The following is a 21,570-nucleotide window of genomic DNA, read 5'->3' as shown; positions in this document are numbered from 1 at the left end:
GGACTTGAACAGCACTACAAACAAACTAAACCCAAAGGCTATACAGAACACTCTACCCAAATACATACATTCTTCTCCAGTATACACGGATCACTCTCCAGGACAGACTGTATGTTCGGTCACAAAGTGAAGTCAGAATAAATTTTAAAAGACTGAAATCATACAAAGTATCTTCTCTGATCACAATGGAGTGAAACTAGAAATTTGTAACAGAAAGAAAAGTGTAAAATATGCAAATGTGTAAAAATTAAATAACGCACTATTAAAACAACCCATGGGTGAAAAAATAAATCAAAACGGAAAGCAGAAAATACTAAGAGTTAAATAAAAATAAAACACAAAATACCAAAACTTATGGGACACAGCAAAGGCGGCACTCAGAGGAAAATTTACAGTAGTAAATGCCTACGTTAAAAACAAAGACAGATCTTAAATCAATAACTTAATTAAAACTCAAGGAATTGGGGCGGGGGGGGGACAGAGCAATCACTATCCAAACTACCAGAAGAAATAACAAAGAGCAGAGAAGAAATAATGGAAATATTTAACGACTAGTAGAAAGACTCAACAAACCCAGAAGTCAAGGAAATCAACAGTTTTAGCTAGACTGACAAAAAGACACAAGTATCAAAATTACAAATAAAAGTAGAAACATTATAACCAATCCCACGGGGGGGGGGAAAGGATAACAGAAATACTATGAATAATTATACATCAACAATTAGATAACTTAGAGAAAACGGAGAAACACCCAAAGATAAGCTTTCTACACTAACTCAAGAGAGAAAACCTCAAAAGACCCATAACAAGTAAAGAGGCTGAATTAATAATCAAAACTTTCCAGTAAAGTCCTGAGCCAGATCAATTCACCGGGAAACCTCACCAAATATTTATTTTAAAAAAGTGATTCCAATCCTTCTTAAACTTTTCGTAACATAGAAAAGAACAAAAACACTTTCCCTCTCTTTCTCTGAGGCCAGCATTATTCTGATACTAACACCAGAGAAAGACACCGCACAAAAAGAAAACTACAGACCAATATCTCTTCTGAAAATAATTACAAAAATCCTCAACAAATACTAGCAACCCTAATCCAGAGGCATATTAAAAGGATGATACATCATGATCAAGCAAAATTTATTCCAGTAATGCAACAGAGGTTCAACATTAGAAAACCAACATAATTCATCACATTATCAGAACAAAGAATTGTGCGATCATCTCAACAGATGCAGAGAAGGCATCTGACAAAACTCAACACACTTTTGCGACAATCACTCAACAAGCTACGACTAGAAGAGAAATCCCTAATCTGATAAAGAACATTTACGAAAACCCACACTGAACATCATACTCCAAGGAGAAAAACTAAGAGTTTTCCCTTCAGATCAGGAAAAAACAAGGACACCTTCTTTTTGCCACTTCTATTGAACACTGAAGGTGCCTTGGTGGCACAGTGGTTAAGCACTCCACTGCTAACCTAAACATACCAGTAACGCAGAGGGAGGAAGATATAGCAGGCTACTTCCATAAAGACTACAGCCTTGGAACTGCTATGGGGCAGTTTTACTCTGTCCTATAGCGTCACAGTGAGGAGGAATCCACTCGACAGCAATGGGTTTGGGTTTTATTGCCTTGTTTTGGGACTCAGTGCCAGAGAAATTGGCAGGAAAAAATAATCCAAATTACAGATAAAGTAAAACCGTATCTACTCAGAGACATGATCTGTCATATAGGAAATCCTAAAAAGTACACACAAAAGCACAATTAAAGCTAATGAGCAAATTCAGCAAAGTTATGCAATCAGAGAACAAAACAAATAAAAAATCAGTGGTGTCCACAGACTACCAGTGATTAATCCAAAAAGGAATTAAGAAAGCAATTCCATTTAAAATACCATCAAAGTGAATAACTCAGGGATAAATTTAAGCAATACATGCAATTCTCATACATGGAAAAATTACATAAGAATTCTCAAAGACATTAAACACCACCTAAGTAAATGGAAAGACACTTCCTACTTATGGATTGGAAACGCTGGTGGCATCGTGGTTACGTGCTACGGCTGCTAACCAAAGGGTTGGCAATTTGAATCTGCCAGGCACTCCTTGGAAACTCTATAGGGCAGTTCTACTCTGTTCTACAGGGTCGCTATGAGTCGGAATCGACTCAATGGCACTGGGGTTTCTGGGGTACTTATGGATTGAAAACTTAATATTCTCAAGATGGCAATATACCACCCAAAGCAATTTACAGACATAATGCCATCCTCTCAATATCGTAATGATCTTTTTTGAAGAAATGGAATAAACTAATGCTGAATTTCACATGGAACTGTGAGTCATCTAAATAGCCAAAATATCCTGGAAAAAGAAAACCAAAGTTGGAGGACTCGGACTTCCCAATTTCAGAACTCACCACAAAGCTGTGGTAATCAAAACTTACAGATCTTAGATATATCAAAACGCAGAGACATAAAGATCAACAAACAGAACTGGGCATCCATACACTATCCCATACATCATGGTCAAATGATTTTCACCAAAGGTACCATGACCATTTTGCAGGGAGAGAACATTCTCTTGAACAAATTGTGCTGGGACAAGCTGGTATCTACACAGGGAAGAAGGAATGGATCAAAACCATAAAAACTCTTAGAAGAAAACACAGCAATAAATGTTCAGAAGCTTACATTTGGTAACAAAATCCTAGTTAAGACATTAAAAGCACAAGAAGCAGAAAGATGATGGCATAAGCAGCTGCATGCTCCCATACTCCCATAAAAACAAGCAGAAGCTGGCAGAATCAACTCTGTGAAAATGCTGAACACCAAAAAAAGGATTACAGTCACGAAGTCAATGCTAAATTAAAAAATAAAGCAAGATATAAATGGTACGAAACCTTTGATTTTCTGCCTGCCTGCACTCCACCCCTTCATCAGCATGAGACAGCTGTATTAGAGTGGTGGCACCCTGCACTCCCAGAGAGGAAGCTTGGTCTCAGACATTTTAAGGAGTAGGGCACACTTAATAAGCAAATTGCTGAGAGTTTGATAAAAACCACACCCTCATCTCACTTTGGTCTTTCTAGAAAATCAGGCAAGGTTGAGAGACGTCTGTCAGCAACTTACAGCTGGGAATGCCTGTAGTTACCAGTGCCTGGGCTTGAAGAAGACTGTTTCTTTCAGAAATTACATCTTACAAAAGCACCTTGAAGAGGAGGAGGAAGACGGTGGTGTAAGCAGCTACATGTTCCCAACTCTCCACAATAAAACTAGAAAAAACAACCGCCAAAAATTGGTGGGACCAATTGTCTTAGAATTCTAGAAACCAGTTATAACATCTAAACAAACACTGAATCAAAAACAAACTTGAGATATAAATGTTAGGGAATCATTGGTTCTCCACCTCTCTATGTCCCACTACCCACCCAACGCAGTGCAGCTGTTTCGGGCTGCAGTGGCTGGCAGTCCCAGGCAGGGACGCTGGTGTTTAAAGAGATAACAGCTGAAACTTCCAGGTGGTGGCCTGTTGTTGAACTGGCCACAGCTGGCACTCCCAGGTGAGGAACCTAATGTTGAAGTGGCCAAAGCCAGTGCTACAGGTGAGGGGGACCTGGCGTTGAAACAGCCAAGGCTGGCACTCCCAAATGAGGGGCCTCATATTAAAAGAGCAATACCTGGAACTTCCAGGAGAGGCGCCTAGTGTTGAAGTGGTCACAGATGGTGCATCCAAGTGAGAGGCCTAGTGTTAAAGCAGCAAAAACTGGCACTCTCAAGCAGAAGGCCTAGTACTGAAGCAGTGACAGCTGGCACTACACTGAGGCAGGGGGCCTGGTGTTGAAGCCACCACCAACATTCTCAGCTGGCACTCCCAGGCAGAAGGCACTCACAGGCAATAGCCACTGCTCCTAGGTCGGGGTACTGGTGTTGAAATGGCAACAGCTGGTGCTCCTAGGCACTGAGCCTGGTGTTGAAGCAGCCACAGCCAGCGCTCCTAGGCAACGGTCCTGATGTTAAAACAGCCACATGACGAAGCCTAGTGTTTAGGTGGTGACAGAGCTCCCTATCGGAGAGTCTGGAGTTGCAACGGTGATGGCTTGTGCTCCCAGGTGGAAAGCTGGCAGTAAGGTAGCAATAGCTGGTGCTCCCAGGTGCAGAGCCTGGCGCTAAAGCAGTGACAGACGGCCCTCTTATGTAAGGGAATCTGGCATCACAAGAGCGAAAGATGATGCTCCCTGACAGGGACACTGCCATTAAAGCAGTGACAGCAGTCCCAGACAAGGAGGCTGTTATTAAAGCAGACAACTACAACACTTAACAATTAAAAAAGAAGCCAGAAAAGTAAAACAAACTAGGGAAGAGAAAAAAAAAAAAAAAGATTTCCAGACTTACCACATTAAAACAATCAAATCTCTTAATTTCAACAACTAATCACAAGTCATACAAAAAATAAACGCTAAAAAACCAAGAAAGGATGGCCCATGCAAACAAACAAAACAGTAACTAACACTGATGAGGAACAGAGCAATGGACTTTCAAGACAAAGAATTTAAAACCTACCAGACAAAGACTTCAAAGAATTTTAAACATGCACAAAGAACTACAGGAAAATGCGGAAAAAGAATTCTTAAAAATCAAGAGAAAAATACAGGACCAAATCAGAATTTCAGCAAAGAGAAAGAATTTTTTTGAAAGAAACAAATATGAAAGTTGAAAACAGAATTGAAAAGATCACTGGAGGAGCTCAATAGCGTAATTTAACCAGTAAAGAATCAACGAGTTTGTAGATAAGGCAACTGAGATTATCAAGAATATTAAAAACTGAACACAGCTTAATTAAGGGACTATGAGAAGCGATCAAGTGATCACGTATGCACATATGGAAGGCCCAGGAGGAGAGGACAGAAAGGGACAGAGAGACTATTTGAAAAAATAATGGCAGAAAAAAAATCTCAAATTTGACAAAAGATACAAATCTACATATGTAAGAAGCTCAGTGAATGCCAACTAGGAAAAACATGGAGATCCACACAGTTTAATCACACTCATGAAAACCAGAGATAAAAAGAGAATCTTGAAAGCAACAAGAAAGAAGCAAATTGTCACAGTCAAGGTATCCTCAATAAGGGTTGACTTCTCCTAAGAAAATGGAGCTGAAAGCAGTGATATGACATCCTTAACATGCTGAAAGAAAAAAAACTGCCAACCAGGAATTCTATCCGACAAAGCAGTCCTTCAAAAATATGGGCAAAGTTAAGATGGTCCAAGAAAAAACAAAGCAGAGAGGGTCCTTTACCGTAAGAATCGCCCTACAAGAAATCCTAATTACACCAGATAGTAACTTGCACAAGTATAAGGAATACAAAGATTTCCAGTAAATCTAATTTCATGGCTAACATAAAGGTCTGTATTACAATAGTATTTTAAAGTTCTAACTCTATTTGTTATGTCTTATAGGTACTGGGCACACAATATATAAAGAAGAGATCTGTAAAAACAGCAACAAAAAGGGGAGAAGAGTGATATGGAAACAGTTTTTGTATACAAGTTAGTACTAACTTAAACTCAGCTGTTACAATTTTTGGATGTTAAATGCAATCCATGATAATCACAAAGTGATATCTAAAAAATGTACGCAAAAGGAAACAAGAAGTCAAAGTGGTTCACCAAAAAAAATTAACTAAACATTAACCTAAGCCGTATTTTATTACTAGAGGGAATGAGAGACAAAAATGGTATAAGAAAGAGAAAGAATATACAGCAAAACAGAAGCCCTTCCCTATCAGCTATGACTTGAAATGTAAATGGACTGAGCTGTCCAATCAAAAGAGAGGGATTGCCAAAATGGTTAAGAAAACATACTAACACTATATGCTGCCTAAAAGAGTTCCTCTTCAGACCTAAAAGACACTGGTGTGTTGAAAGTGAAATGATGGAAAACATATATATACATATTCCATGCAATTTTGGCTTCTTTCTTTCTTTTTTTTTTAAAGAGAGCAGGAGTGCACCTAATAAGATCCAATTATACAGACTGTAAGTCAAAATCTGTTACTAGAAGCAAGGGAGGACATTATAAGACGATGAAAGTATTAATTCATCACAGAGATGTAACAATTATATATGCACCTACAAAAAGGGCCCCAAAATGTATGAAGAAAACGCTGACAGAATTAGAAGAAGAAACAGATGGCGCTATAATAAAAGAAGTAGATAATTGGAATATAATACTATAAACCTAGACTTAAGAGACATTTATAAAACACTCCACACAATAACAAAATATACTTTCTTTTCCCGTGCACACGAATCATTCTCTAGTATAGACAGGCCTTACGTTTGGCCACAATGTGAGCTTTAATAGATATTTAACAGACTGAAATCAAAGTATCTTCTTTAAACAAAATGAAAAAAAAAAACAAACTAGAAATCAACAGAAGAGGGAAAAATAAAAGTTTCAAAAAATGTGGAAATTAACAGCACACTATTACAAAATCAAGAGACTCAGAGTAGAAAACATAAGGGAAATCAAAAAATTTTACAGAAGAACATAAATAAAAGGACAACATACCGTAACTTACTGGATGACGCAAAGGTAGTGGTCTGAGAGAAATTTTTAGATGTACATGCCTATGTCAAAAAAAGGGTAAAGATCTCAAATCATTAACATAAGTTTAGACCTTGAGGAAGCAGACAAAGAATTCAGTTCAAACTACAAGAAGAACAGTAACAAAGATTAGCGGAGAGATAAATAAAGCATAAAAAATAAAGACTCAAGGAAACCATTAAAATGATCAGTAAAATCAACAAAGCTTTAGGTAGACAGACAAGGGAAAGGAGACATAAATACCTAAAATCAAAAGTGAAAGTGAAGTCATTGCTACCAACCATACAGAAATAAAGGATCATATGAAAATACCAACTGGTGTTGAGTCGATTCCGACTCACAGAATACTATATACATACATATATATATGTGTGTGTGTACATATGTATTTATATGTATGTAGGTATATGTGTGTCTGAGGGTAGGTATGTGCACACACACACACAATACAAATTAGATTCACTGGACAAATTCCTAAAATTTCAAAAGAAAAAATTTTAAATCTCAACAAAGTTATAACAAGTGAAGAGGCTGAGCTGGTAATCAAAAGCCTTCCAAAAAAGAAAAGTCAGGACAAGATAGTTCCACTGTGAATTTCAACTGAACATTTAAAACTTGATTTATGCCAATTCTACTCAAACTCTTCCAAAAAGCAGAAAAGGAAGGAACACCTCCTATGTCATTCTGGAAGGGCAGCATTATCCTGATACCAAAGGGAAATAAGGACCACCATGAAATACAACACAGACTAATGTCCATTAAATATGCAGATGCAAAAATCCTCAACAAACTTTCAGAAAACAGAATGCTACAGCATATCAATAAAGTTACGCACCATGATCAAGACAGATTTATCACAGGAATGCAAGGGTGCTTTAAATTTAGGATAGCAAACAATGTTATGTTGCTGGTGGGTGCTGTCGAGTCAATTCCAACTCACACCAATCGTATAAGACAGAGTGGAACCGTCCCATTGGGTTTCCTGGGCTGTAATCTTCACCAGAGCAGAGAGTCAGGTCTTTTCTCCTGCAGGCAGCTGGTGGGTTCAAACTGCAGACCTTTCAGTCGGTGGCCGAGCACTTAAGCACTGCACCACCAGGGCTCCTTAATCAATGCAATATACCACATTCATAGAACAGAGTAAAAGAACTCATGAGGAGTTCAATCAATATAAAAAAAGGCATCTGACAAAACCTAACACACTTCATAAGAGAAAAAGAAAAACATTCAAGCTAGAAATTCTCAATGTGATAAAAATAATTTAGTTTTGAAAATCCACAGCTAAGATCATCCTCAACAGATAAACACTCAAGAGCTTTCTCATTAAGATCAGAAAGAAGATAATGATGATTACTCTCACCACGCCATTCCAATACTGTACCGGAAGTTCTAGCCAGAGCAATTAGGTAAGAAAAAGGCATTTAATGGTAACCAAATTGGAGGGAAAAAAGTAAAACTATCACTTTCTGCAAACAGAATGATCCTTTACAGAAAAAACACCACAGATTCTACAAGAGCCCTACTAGAGCTAAGACAATGACACAGTAAAGTAGCAGGACACAAGGTCAACACATAAAATCAGTCAGGTTTTTGTACACTGGCATTAGAAAAGTGAAAAAGAAACTAAGGAATCAATTCCATTTAGAATGGCACCAAAATGAATAAGATACTTAGGAATACACTTAAACAGGGAGGTCAAAGATTTGTACACTGAAAATGGTAACACATTGCTGAAAGAAATTAAAGAAGCCCTAAAATAAACAGAAGGACTTTCTGTGCTGATGGGTCAGAAGACAGTATCGTTAAGATGTCAATATCTCTAAAGCAATCTACAGATTCGACACAATCACCATCAAAATTTCAAGTCTTTTTTTGCAGAAGTGAAAAAAACAATCCTTAAATTGATACGGAAAGCCCAAATAGCAAAGCAATCCTGAAAAGTGAGAACAAACTAGACAGGGTCACACTTCTCTATCTTAAAACATACCATGAAGCTAGTTTTCAAAACAGCTTGCTACTGATAAGACATACAGAGCAGTACCACCACTTGTCTGACAGTTTGTAATATTGTGGTGCCTTTGCTGTTGTGATGCTGGAAGATTTCAATTATCAGCAGGGTCACCGGTGGGAACAGATGTAAGCAGACATCTGCTAAGGCAGACTAGGAAGAACAACCTGACAACTTACTTTAAAAAAAAAAAAAAAACCGGTCAGTGCAAATATTGCAGATAAAAGCAGAACACTGTCTGATACAGTGCTGGAAGATGAGCCCTTTAAGTTGGAAGGCACTCAAAATACAACTGGGGTCAAGTTGACCTTAATGACATGGATGGAGTCAAGCTTTCAGGACCTTCTTTTGCTAACGTGGCATGGTTTAAAATGAGGAAAAAAAAAAAAAACAGCTACAAACATGCACTACTAACTGAACGTGGAATAACGTACGAAGTAGGAATCAAGGGAAATTGGAAGTTGCCAAAAATGAAAGAGAAAGATTAAAGATCAATATCCTAGGCATCAGTGAGCTAAAATGGACTAGCATTGGCCATTCTGAATACATGAGCAATCGTATGGTCTAGTATGCTGGAAATGACAAAGTAAAGAGGTGCACATTCCTCACCCAAAAGAATATTCCAAGATCCATCCTTAAGAACAATGCTGTCAGTGATAGGCTACTACCCATAAACCTGCAAGGAAGACCAGTTAATATGACTATAATTCAAATTTACACACCAACCACTAATGCCAAAGATGAAGAAATTGAAGATTTTTACCAACTCCTGCAGTCTGAAATAGATCAAACACGCCATCAAGGTGCAATGATAATTACTGGTGATTGGAACGAGAAAGGTAGAAGCAACGAAGTAGGAAGAGCACTTGGAAAACATGTCCATGGCAAAAGAAATGATGACAGAGATCATATGATACAATTTTGCAAGACCAGTGACTTAATATTATTATTCATCAGAAATACCTTTTTCAACAACATAAATGACAACTGTACATGCAGTCATCGCCAGGTGGAATACACAGGAATCAAATCGATTACATCTGTGGAAAAGAGGCGATGGAGAAGCTCGATATCATCAGTCAGCACAACACCAGGGGTCGACTATGGAACAGACCAGCTATTGCTCATATCCAAGTTCAACTTAAAATGAAAGAAAATTAAAACAAGTCCCTGAGAGCCAAAGTACAACCTTCCATACTTCCCAACTGAAGAGAGAGGCCATCTCAAGAATACGTCTGACATACTGAACATTAATGACCGCAAACCAGAGGTGCTGTGGGATGACAACAAGGGCGTCATATGTGAAGAATGCAAAAGGTCATTTAAATGAGAGAAAAGACCAAAATGGATGCCAGAAGAGACTCTGAAACTCGCTCTAGAACACAGGGTAGCTAAGCGAGCAGAAGAAATGATGGAGCATGGAAGAAATACAATGTCGCTGTACTAAAAAGAACTGGTCATCATGCGACCATTTCAAGAGGTAGCATATGATCAAGAACCGATGGCACCAAAGGAAGAAGTCCAGGCTGTACTGAAGGCACTGTTGAAAAACAAGGTTCCAGGAATTGACGGAATACCAAATTAGATGTTTCAACAAACGGATGCAATGTTGGAAGCATTCACTCATCTTTGCCAAGAAATTTGGGAGACAGCTACCTGACCAACTGACTGGAATAGATCCACGCATGTGCCCGTTCCAAAGAAAAGTAATCCAACAGAACATGGCAACTATCGGACAACATCATATGCAGTTAAAATTTTGCTGAAGGTAAGTCAAAAACAGTTGCAGGAGTACAGCGACAGGAAACTGCCAGAAAGTCAATCCGGATTCAGAAGAGGATGCAGACAATGAGGGATTGTCATCACTGATGTCACATGGATCTTGGCCGAAAGCAGAAAACACCACACAAGCAAAGGTAAGGGGTTAACCAAGCTAAGAAAGGAAAACACAGTAATCAGAGCCTGAATGAGGTGGACATAATGAAGATGAATGAGTGATACGCAAGAGAAGCAAAAACAGTGAAAGAAAGAGAAACAAAGGTTTTCTTTTTTTTTGATCTATGCCTTCCTTGCTGAAAGTACCTAATGATAATACAGACCAAGAAGAATAGAAATTAGAGTCAAATAATTGTCAAAAAGGGTGTGGAGTCCATCTTGTGGGGAAAGAACAGTCTCTTTGATAAATGATGCTGGGACAACTGGATTTCCACAAGCAAAAGAGTAAATCTGGACCCATACCATATGTGAAATCTAACTCAAAATGGATCAAGGACCTAATATAAGAAGTAAAGAACAAAACCCATGAAATGCTCATAAAATGTAAGAGTAACACTTTGGAACCTAATTTTTGACAATGGATCATTAGATATGACATCAAAAGCATGATGAACAAAAGAAAGATTAGATCAGATTAACTGGACTTCATTAAAATCAAGAACTGTGCATCAAAGAATTTCACCAACCAAGTAAAGAAACAGCCTACACATCAGGGGGGAGGGGGGGAATTTTGGTTTTAAATCCAAAATATACAAACAACCCCTACAACTTAACAACAAAATGACAATGCAATCAAAAATAGGCAAAGGGCTTCAATGGACATTTCAGTAACGGAGTAATACAAATGGCCAAGAAGCACATGAAAAGATGCTGAATACCATTAATCATCACAGCAAAACAAAAAACCAAATCCAAACCCACTGCTGTCGATTCCGACACATAGCAACCCTATAGGACAGAGGAGAACTGCCCCACAGAGTTTCCCAGGAGCACCTGGTGGATTCGAACTGCCGGCCTTTTGGTTAGCAGCCGTAGCACTTAACCGCTACGCCACCAGGGTTTCCCATTAATCATCAGGGAAATGCAAATCAAAACCACAATGAGGTATCGCTTCACACCCAGTAAAAAGACTATGATTCCAAAAGCAGAAAACAACAGGTGTTGGCGAGGATGTGGATAAACTGGAGCCCTCATTCACTGCTGGTAGGATAGTATAGCCACTGTGGAAACCAGGTTAGTGATTTCTCAAAAACTAAATGCTGCATTATCATAAGATCTGGCAATTCCACTCTTACTTATATACCCACAAGCACTGAAACCAAGAACACAAATAGGTACCTGTACACACATGTTCATTGGAGCATTATTCCTAATACCTAAGAGATGAAAACAGCCTAAATGTTCATCAACAGATAAACAATATGTGATACACACATATAACGAAAATATTACTCTGCAACACAAAGAACCAAAGTCCTAAAGCACTGATGAACCTTGAAATGTGATGTTGGGCGATATAAGCCTGTCACAAAGGACAATATTTATGACCACACTTACATGACACATTTATATTTCATAGAACAGGCAAGTGCACACAGAACAAAGTTTATCGGTGGTTTCAGGGGTGTGTGGGATGGAGGAAGGGTAAAAGTCAGACTCACTGCTTGGCCGACAGTGAGCTTCTCACAGGGTGATGGAAAAATCTGGAAACTGGTAGTGGTGATGGTTGAACAACACAATGAACATAATTAATGTCACTAAGCTGGACATGTGGAGTCCCCGGGTGGCACAAATGGTTAAGACTACTAGCTGAAAGATTGGAGGTTCAAGCCCACCCAGAGGCACCTTGGAAGACAGCCTGGTGATCTGCTTTCAGAAGGACACAGCCTTGAAAACCCTATGGAGGAGTACCTGTACGCACAGGTGGGGTCTCCATGAGTGAGAACTGACTCAACGGCAATTAACAACAATAGCAAATTGTACATGCAAAAAAAAGTTAGATTTGTTTAAAAAAAAATTTTTTTTACATATACACTTACAATTTTTAAAAAGGGATTATATACCTTTTTATGAGGTATAATGCAAAGGTGTTTCATGTTACAGGATTGACACGATACACCCCAGTAATACAACGAATAAAAAGCAGCAGAAGGTCATCTCAAATGCAGAAAAGGCATTTCACAAAATTCAACCCCTTTCATGATAAAAACATGCAACAAACTAGAGGAGAAATTTCACAGTATGTTAAAAAGTATTATTGAAAGGCCACAGCTAACATCATTCTCAATGGGAAAAGACCGAAAGCACTGATATCTGCTATGGCATGGATGAACCTGGAAGACATCGTGCTAAGTGAAATACGTCAGATGCAAAAGAAGAAATATTCTACGATCCCACTATGTGAAATATCTAAAATAGGCAAATGTATAGAGACAAAGTTTACAGTAGTTAACAGGGGCTGGGAGGGTGAGGGGATGGGAAGTTATTGCTTAAGACGTGCCCAGTTTCTGCTACAGGTGATGAAAAAAATTGGAAATAGTGGTAATGGTACCCAATGTAGTGAATATAATTAATATAACTGAATTGTAAATTCAAAAATGATTATGAAATTTTTCTTATACATGCCCCACTGCAAGAAAAAAAAATTAAAAACAGCGTAGACAACATGAGAAGTTCATCTTTAAAATTCTTGCACATCAAAAAGCACTATCAGAAAAAAGGCAATCTAAATAATGGAAGAAAATTATTTGCAAATCTCCTAAGTGTCTAGTGTTCAGAATATGTAATAATTCCTAACATTCAGAATTCAACAACAAGAAAGAAAAAAATATGCAAATGATTTGAACACACGTTTTTTCCAAAGAAGATATAAAAATGGCTAACAAGCAGATGAAACAATGCTTGATGTCATCAATCATTTGGGAAATGAAACAATATCCACAATGAAAGGCTATTTCACACTCAGTAGAATGGCTATAATAAAATAAATAGAAAATATAGCTGTTGGTGAGAATTTGGATATGGACCATGCTGTCGGGATTGTACAAAACTGTACTCACTGAGGAAAACAATTTTGCAGTTACTCAGGTAAGTGAAAAATAGAATTACCATATGACTCAGCAATTCCACTCCTGGGTTTATATCCAAAGAACTGAAAATAAGTGTTCAAACAAAAACATGTCCCTTAATGTTTAAAGCAGCCGAAAGACGGAAACAACCCAAAGGTCCCTGAACTGATAAATGAATAAACAAAACGTAATATCCACGCAATGAAATATCATTCATCCATAAAAATGAAAATATTACATCAACTGAAAGGAGACAGACATATTGTGTGACTTAATTTATATGAAACATCCAGAATAAGTATATCAGAAAGAAAATAAGAGACAGAAAAGACAGCAGTACTAGCCTGCATCTAGAAGCAACGAGAAATGGGGAGTGGCTTCTAAGTGGGTATAGGCTTTCCTTTGAGATGATTTAAAAAAAAAAAAAATAGCTCTTGATCTAGACAGGGCTGACGGTTGCAGAATTTTGTCATTATACTTAATGCCACTAAATTGTGAACTTTAAAAATGGTTAAAATGGTAAATTTTATGCACGTTTTACAATTCAGGGAAGAGCTGTGCTCTCAAGGACCTAGCACACAAAGGGTTGCACAATAAAATGTTTAAATATACACAAGATAAAAATTGAACTTCCTACTGGAGTGGAATGTACACATATACTCCCAAGACAAAAAATTTCTGAGCGTATCTATCCAAGATGAGGGATATGACTGTGAAAACGATGCCACTTATAAGGAGGAAAAAAACTGGAAGAGCAGGATAAAGAGGAAGAATGACTGCTATCAAATACAAAGTACTCATTTACTACCAACCAAAGACTGTTCCAAATGATTTATAGAAAACATGCCTCATATATTCCTCACAAAATTATATCATACTGTAACACTGTAATGGAGCTCTGGTGGAACTGTGGTTAAGACCTGGTGATTTGCTTCCAGAATAGGTTACAGCCTTGGAAACCCTATGGGGCAGTTTTACTCTGTTCTATGGGCTTGCTGTGAGTTGGAACTGACTCGTCAGCAACGAATTTGGTTTTTAGGGTTAATAAACACCCCCCCCCCCGCAAAAAAAAAAAAACTCATTACTGTCAAGTCAATTCCGACTCAGAGCAACCCTAGAAGGACAGAGTACAACTTCCCCACAGGGTTTCTGAGGAAAAACTGGTGGATTCAAACTGCTGACCTTTTGGTTAGCACCTGAGGTCTTAACCACTGTACCACCAGGGATGCTATACTTTTATTATTAGCCTCTTCTTTACAGATGAGAAAACTGATGCTCGGAAAGGTGAAATCACTTGCCAAGTGCTTTCACCAGGTCTGTCAAGTGATTCCCTTATGCAAAAACACCAGACCCAGTGCCATCGAGTTGATTCCAACTCATGGTAGTTACAGTCCAAAAGCATGTACTATTAAACAATGTATCTGCAGTAACCTCAAGAAATGTGAATTGAAATGAAAATACTCATCCAAAACAACAGTCAGCACTTCAGACAGTACATCAGCAATAACAAAGGAAAAAAACTAGAAGGAGAGCAAGTGTGGGGAGGGGCGCATTTCAATTGAAAAAAGAAATGGAAGAAGAGAAAGAGGGCAGAAATAGTCAAAAAACCAGGTTAATGGTTTGATTCATAAAGCTCATATACTATAAAGAATGAACAGAAAATAACAAAGAATTACTTCCGTGTATTCAATACGTGATTGATTCTAAAACAGACCAAATTAAAAATATTACCCCTGAATAATATCTCCCAGATTTTACTTCATTAAACTTGGAAAACATTTTCTTGATATCACAACACAGTTTGATGGAAGCCAAAGATAAACACGTCATAAAACCATTTAAACAAAAAATTAAAGAGCTATCGGACTATTCAATGATTTAATTAACTTCTAAAACACTTTGCAAAATAAGTAACGAAGTCCTAACACAGCCCTGGAATCCATTTGTGATTTCATATAATTTCTTCAGTTTTAACACTCTAGACTCTATTTAGAATAACAAAAATTTACACAAGACTGCTAAACTAGAATAACTTGAACGATGATATATACTCTCACACATGCGTGTGTACACACATACACACACGTGCAAAAGAAACTGTAGCTGCATAAATTATTGCCACAAATACACCCATTCCTCACTTATTGACATAGTTGGGTTCCAAAGACCAGATGCAAAATTGAACATTACGTGAAATGGAGGATTTTTTTTTTTCCATTTTCAAGCTGTCCATTTGTCCCATTATTTTTATTTCAAAATTATGATCACAGAAGTAATAACAGCTCAAACCTACTGATTTGCTCTTCGCTGTGACAAGTCCAGTTATGGATTATTCCTCTGTGGAAAAGGAAACTTGGAGTAGATGAAAGCTGGGTAGAACTTGGCTGTGCTCATACTCTTCCTATGCCGAGTGGGAGCTTCCCTCACAGAGCCACCTCCAAGGCTCCGCTCCCACCCCTGAAAGCCCGCATCCCCCAATCCTGGTGCCTGCTCTGCCTTCTGGGCCTGGTGAGTTACCAAAGCTTGGGGCTTCCTGCAAGGGCACTGGGAGGCGGGTCATACACCCTGCCCCACCAAGGCAGAGGCTTCAGGCCCCACCTGGCTCACTTGGGATGTTACTAAACTTGCACATTTCTTCCAAACACCCTCTCTGAAGCCTGTTTCTTTCTTCCCTTCCCACCCCTCAGCAATCTTGAACTGCAGGACCTCAGGGTGCATAGGAGCTGGGAATCCAGGACAGGCGCCTGTTGGCTGGGTATCCACACACAGGCCACAGCCAGGGACAAGGCCAGCCCAACGAGGCAGCTGGACATAGCACCCTGGCTGGCAGGAGGGTGTGGAGAGTGCAGGACAGCATGGCCCAGCTTCCCAGAGGCTGTCCAGAGACATTCGTCAAGGGATGGGATGCTCCGCAGCCACTGCCACCGTGCCCACTTCCCGGTTAATGCATAAAATAGTCAGGTAGTAGACTTTTTACTACTGTCATAAAGTGAATACAAAATGTCAGATAACAAGAGAGGTGATGTGTGAGGAGTTAGGTACAACAGGTGTATCAGAATATTCAATGATTTAATTAACTTCTAAAAAATCTACTTGCAAAATTACTGACAAGGTCCTCATTAGCTTTGAAATCCATTTGTGATTCCATATAATTCCTTCAGTTTTAACAGTCACTCTAAATAGACTGTATTTAGAATAACAAAAATTTACAGAACACCTGCTATATCAGAGTAACTTGGATGATGAGCATACATACATATACGTATATTTATACACATATCCATATATATACACACACACACGTGTATACGTGCACAAAATTAATGGTAGCTGCATAAGTCATTATAAACACACAGAAAAGTTTACGAATTAACTGAATAATTATAATACATGGTGGATTCTGTAATTATAACGCATAAAATAGATCCAAGAGATCCAAAACAAATACATTATATAAATCCTGACTCCATTTGTGATTAAGAAATATCTATATCTAAAATGACACGTACCTGATAGAGTTCTTCTAAGCTGTATTTAATAGAAGTATTATTCTGGATAGCTCGTATAGCTTCTTTTAATTTTTGCCATGTTTCTTCACTGTAATTTTTCAACAGTAGGGGTTTATCTAACAAATAAACAGAAGATTATGCCAGGACGTATTCTGGGAGATGATGTCAAAAAACTGGAAGACAAAACCTCATCAGACCTCTACGGTGTTGAACAAATAGGGCTGAGACAACAGAAGAATGAAGTTGGATGGCCACCTCACATCATGGACAAAAAAAAGTCACTAAAAAATAATTCAAAGACCTAAACCTGTAACTTAAAAACCATAAAACTCTTAGAAGAAAACTTGGGCCTAAATTCTTAGGACCTTGGATTTGACAAAGGATTCTCAGATATGACACTAAAGCAAGAGCAGTAACAACAAAAAAAGATAAATTATACTTCATGACAATTAAAAATTTTTGTGCATCAAAGGCCACTCTGAAGAAAGTAAAGGCAGTCTAAAGAATGGGAGGAAGTATTTGCAAATCTCACATGTGATAAGGGTCTAGTATCCAGAATACGTAAAGAACTAATTCAATGACAAAAAGGTTTAAAAAATCCAATTAAAAAATGGACAAAGGTCCTGAACAGACATTTCACCAAGGAAGATACATAAATGCGCGACACACACATGAAAAAGATGCTCAAATAATTAGCCATCAGGGAAACGCAAAACAAAACCACAACAAGACATCACTTTACACACACTAAGATTGCTGTAGTTAAAAAAAAAGAAATAACAAGTGTTGGCTAAAATGTGGAAAAGTTTGAACCCTCATACATTGCTGGGGAGGTTGTACCACAATGGTTAAGTGCTTGGCTGCTAAAAAAAGGGCTGCCAGTTTGAACCCACCAGTGGCTCAATGGCAGAAAGACCCGGCAATCTGCTTCCATAAAGACTACAGCCTAGAAAATCCTGGAGGACAGTTCCACTCTGTCACACGAGCTCTCTCTGAGTCAAAATCAACCCGACAACACTTAACAACAACTGTGGAAAACAGTCCTGCAGTTTTTCACGAAGTTAAACACAGAATTGCCACATAACCCAACTATTCCACACAAACTTAAACCAGAAATTCAAACAAGTATTTATATGCAAATATTTTAACAGTACTACTGTTATAAGTAACTGCATACAAATGCCTAGTGGTTAAGCATTCACTTGCTAATCAGAAGTTCGGCAGTTCAAGTCCACTTGGCCATTCCTTGGAGTTCAAGTCCACCGGGCCATTTCCTCAGAAACCCTATGGGGCAGTTCTAGTTTGTCCTACAGGGTTGCTGTGAGTCAGAATCAACTCCACGGCAACGGGTTTGGTTTTAAGCAAAAGAAGCCAGACCTAAAAGGCGACATACTGAGTGACTTGATTTGTATGAAACACCCAAAATAGGCAAACCCATAGAGACAGAAAGCAGACTAGTAGTTGCCAGGACTGGGGATAGGGAGGAATGGAAAAACGACTGCTTAATGGGTACGGGGTATCATTTTAGGATGGTAAAAATGTCCTGGAACGAGGAAGAGGTGGCAGTTCTACAACACTGTAAGTGTACTGCAATACATTAATTTTATTTTATGTGAATTTAATCTCAATTAAAAAATACACACAGAATTACTAAGAAGTGTTCTTGATAAAAATAGAGGAACACTTTCACATTTAAATTACTAAACAAAAATGACTTTTTAATTAAACGAAAAGTTAAGATAATCAAAAAAGCTGACAAAGGATAATATCTAAAATAAGGACAAAATGAGTAATATTTAAGTGAAAATTCAGTGAGTTGGAGAACAAAGAAAAAACCAAAATCCAAGATTTGCTCCCTTTAAGAGGGGAGAACCCCATACAATTCAGCCACTCCAAAAAACAGAAATATGCCTTTTTAACAAAACCGGAAATATGCTCCGTTTAAGGAAAAAAAAGAAAACTGGCATTTTTATTTTGAAACTCCTTTTCGATAAATATGTTCGGCCAAGGATAACAAGCTCCAAACCGGTTTCATTGTTTCTTTGTATTGTATTCACTCTCTCTCTTCCTAGAAAGTTGCTATCATCCAGAGACAAGCCATTCCTCCTTTAATGTAGAACTTACATAATAATATAAATTTTACCAAGTTATTTTAAAAGCTTAGAAGACATTGTAAGCAATGTGAAATTAATGTTGTTTAAGAATCTCTAAGTTCTTATACATAAGTCAGCAATAAAGACTAAAGCTCAGATGTCATGATGATGATGGAGAGAACTGTTTCAAAATTCCATTCCCACTTTTTTATATTTACACTTTATGTTTAGAATATTTTCTAAATGTGACTTGACACTGCTCTGTAAATCTGAAACAGAACAGCAAATTTCATTTTTATCTTTCATACAGGGAGAACTACAAAATAATTAACCAAAATTATTAGCACAATCCTAAAGGCTATGTAATCATATACCTCGACCTTAAGTAAACTACAAAAAGATAGATAAAATGGATTATTAATATTTTCAAAGAATTTTAAAATAGCATGGACCTGGGCATTCCATTTCCTAAAACTTATCCTATAAAAACACTCATAATCACCAAAAATAAACATAAAACACAAACTTTCACTGCATGCAAAATTATATGAACTCAAGCACGTCCAAGGGAATATTTGGTTCCAAAATTAAACAAGACTGCTTTTTAAGTATTGACAAAGGCCAAAACTAAGCTTCAGCACAAAGGCTCTAGCATACACCAGTTTTTGAGTAACATATGAAATGAAAGAAGGGAAAACACACACACAGGTGAGCAAAACGTTAAGAAGAACATTTATTTTTTAAATAAGAAAAATTTCTAATTTTTAAAATAATATTAATATTTCCTTGGGAAATTTTGAAAGGCATTCAGTTCTAAGAACGACTAACTCAATTCATTGTGTTCCTTGAGATTTTTTTTGTTTTCTGTACTGTGTTTTCCAAAAGTTATACAAAATTTAAAGTGTTGCCTGTTTCCTGACAGTGGGAAACCAATCCTCAGTAATATTACAGAACCATTCATTAGGAGACATAAGACAATTTAACATGAAAGCCGTATCAATCTGGACCTAAAGGCATTCTTTACTTCTGGAGGGAAACAAAGATCTGAAGCTTGAAGTAAAATTCCAAATGCTACATCTTATTCTGTGGTAATGTTGTGGCTATACCCCAGATCATCAGAGTCCAAAAGCAACAATGTTACTAAGTTTCCTAAAAGTTAAGGATTTTATATTTAAAAAGCTACAATAAGGTATGAGGAGCCAAAACTTAAATCTTTAAAACATGAATACTTAATTACCTTTAAAGTTTTTGATCACCAACTTCTTAGCTGAGCCAATGCCAGGCTTAGTAACAGCAAAACTGGATAGAGTAGTGGGGCCTTTAGTTAAGTCATCTGGGTGGTGGTCTGTTGCCCCACAGAATATGATCAAGTTTCTGTTTTTTAATTGTTCTTGTTCCTGAGAGGCAGCAGTAGATGAGGAAGAAGAGTCTTCTTCAGCCATTTTCCATTCAATCCTATAAAATTCAAGAAAATGCAGTTTCTCATTCATAGAAGATTGAGAAGTTTGGCTAAAAGGAGGAAGATAAAGAGCTGTTAAGAAACAAGCAGGAAAAGCATGCAATGTTCCCCCAGCCCTGTTTCTATAGTTTTATCTTCTGTTAGTAGTATGTGGAAGTTGATGAAACAGAACCATCAACACCAGCTCTAATCTCTAGAGCAATGAGTAAAACAACAGTTTCGGAAGTAAGATGAGGAAGATGAAATCTTTTGGAAACGTAAGGAAAAAAATAAGATGAATACTCATCAAAACAAGGAAGAAAATAACCTAAAGCAAAGGGAGGAGAAAAATAAAGCTGAGAAAAAAAGTTGAGTTTCAGTATCAGCGCAGAAGAACATGCCAAAATGAGGCTGATGAGTTATAACCTTCATGTGAAAAGGGGCAAAAATGGGAAGGAGATATTAGATAGCAAAGAGATTAGAGAACAGAAATGAATGAGAGCCAGGGACAGAAAGCTGAAAAGGGGAGAAAAAGTCAGGGACAGAAGTTGGAAATACGAGCTGAGAAAAAGAATTACAAGGTGCCTATATTTGTGCAGTTCACAAGCTGCCACAATCATACACAGCTATCCAGAGAAGGAAAGGAACAGAGACGAGAATACTTACAGTTACAACAAGAAGATAAGCAGACAAGCAGAAATAGAGTGAGGGAACTACAAAAGACAGGACAACCTAATACAAAATGAAAACAAAAAGAAACTTATTGCTGTAGAGTGGATTCCGACTCATGGTGATGCCACTGGGCAGAGCAGAACTTAGGCATCTCTAGGCTGTAATCTTTACGGAATCTGGTTGCCAGGCCTTTCTTCTGCAGTACCACTGGGTGAGTTCAATCCACCAAACTTTAGTTTACCAACTGAGTACAAATCATTTGCACCACCCAGGGACCTTAACTTAATACAACAAATGCCTATTATGAGCCAATCTACTCCATGTATAGCCCTGTAGGTATCTGGCATACATCAGTAAGTAAGAGACAAAGCACCCTGCTTTTATACAGCATCCATTTT

At 37.8% G+C, this 21,570-nt stretch overlaps 1 protein-coding gene across 1 annotated transcript in view; it reads right to left on the bottom strand.

The window, feature by feature from the left end:
- Positions 1-20,504, bottom strand: part of LOC126069867 (cullin-4B-like) — a 207,916-nt gene extending 187,412 nt beyond the window's left edge. Inside the window, exons 1-2 of the mRNA XM_049873503.1 lie at positions 20,300-20,504; positions 16,970-17,085 (exon numbers count right to left, since the gene is read on the bottom strand). Of these exons, the coding sequence (XP_049729460.1) occupies positions 16,970-17,085; positions 20,300-20,504 (321 nt within the window). The remainder of the gene's footprint in view (positions 1-16,969; positions 17,086-20,299) is intronic.
- Between the last annotated feature and the right edge of the window lie 1,066 nt (positions 20,505-21,570).

The sequence above is a fragment of the Elephas maximus genome, chromosome Y, assembly GCF_024166365.1.
Source record: "Elephas maximus indicus isolate mEleMax1 chromosome Y, mEleMax1 primary haplotype, whole genome shotgun sequence".
Classification (NCBI taxonomy): domain Eukaryota; kingdom Metazoa; phylum Chordata; class Mammalia; order Proboscidea; family Elephantidae; genus Elephas; species Elephas maximus.
This window is presented reverse-complemented; position numbering and strand designations above follow the sequence as displayed.